Genomic DNA, 1058 nt, shown 5'->3' with positions numbered 1-1058 from the left:
CGTCCGCTAAGGTTGAACATGATGTGTTATTATCTATCCAGTGACAGAAGCAGGAGTCGTCAGAGCCGCTGTACAACGCAATGACCAGCCTAGAGCCATCCTCAGCTTCTAGCAGGTGCTCAGTAATGGCACCAATCTTCCGCCGGCGGTAGTGCACCTGGCGTCCGTCCGTCGTAAGGGTGGCATCCATCTGTGTGGAACCGCAGGCGGAAGCACTGTTCTCTACATTTTCCACTCTCACGTTCTTGTCAATGAACGTCGGCTCCTGCAGGGTGGTTGGGATCTTGTTCAAAAGTGCAAGAACTGTCGACAGCTCCCAGTGCACCACAGTTCTGGAGTAGTCCTCGCTAAGAATTTGCTTCCACCGTGGACTTGTATCCGTCGTCTTGAGCACATCCTTTAGGTTCGTCGGAATCTCACGGAGGACGTCCTTGACGGTGAGATTAGGAGACAGTTGGGTGGCATGGGCCGACAGGTGCAGCAGTGACGCGGGCTGACTGCACATGAGTTCTTTGTGCAAGGCATTGCTTGTGTAATCAGATGACGGGAAAAAGGAAGTAGGGAATGAAAAGGTAGAGGCAAGCATGCATCTGCCAGAGCGTCCATTTGGGACGATGTTGACTCGAGCCATATGTTTTGATGAAGTCTGATGCACAAAGACACAATAAACGACACTGATTAGAATGTGACATGTGGAAGCAATAACGCTCATCTATTGCAACTGGGAGTCCTAGGTGCCGCAGCCCTTCCAGTTTCCCATGTCTAGATGTCAGAACAGGTGCCTCGGAGCCAACGTAAACTACGCACGTCTCGGTCACACTCCCAGGACGAGGTCTGATTCGGTAGTGCCTGACGTGGGTGTCGATGTAGATTTCTGCTTCTTGGTCACCAAATTCACCTCCCCTATGCAAATGACGGAGACCTCACTTTGACTGTCCAGGTGTGGCGCCGTTGAGAAGCCAGTTGGGCTTATCACGTACACGACTGTGGCGACAATTGCGGGCTTCTCACGTACACGACTGACGACAATGACAGAAGCAGGACTCGTCAAAACCGCT

General features: G+C 52.1%; 1 protein-coding gene across 1 annotated transcript; it reads right to left on the bottom strand.

Moving 5' to 3' along the window:
- Window positions 1-45: 45 nt before the first annotated feature.
- Window positions 46-505, bottom strand: KVP17_002144 (uncharacterized protein; the record flags this gene model as incomplete). The annotated part of the gene is made up of 1 exon (XM_068518145.1): window positions 46-505. A coding segment is annotated over one exon (460 nt), but the record flags the coding sequence as incomplete, so codon positions are not given.
- Between the last annotated feature and the right edge of the window lie 553 nt (window positions 506-1058).

The sequence above is a fragment of a genome (genome assembly GCF_019968985.1).
Source record: "MAG: Porospora cf. gigantea B chromosome Unknown PgB_NODE_6279_length_1701_cov_142.304, whole genome shotgun sequence".
Lineage (NCBI taxonomy): Eukaryota > Apicomplexa > Conoidasida > Eugregarinorida > Porosporidae > Porospora > Porospora cf. gigantea B.
Note: the sequence above shows the minus strand (reverse complement) of the source record. Positions and strands in the feature narration are given on the sequence as shown.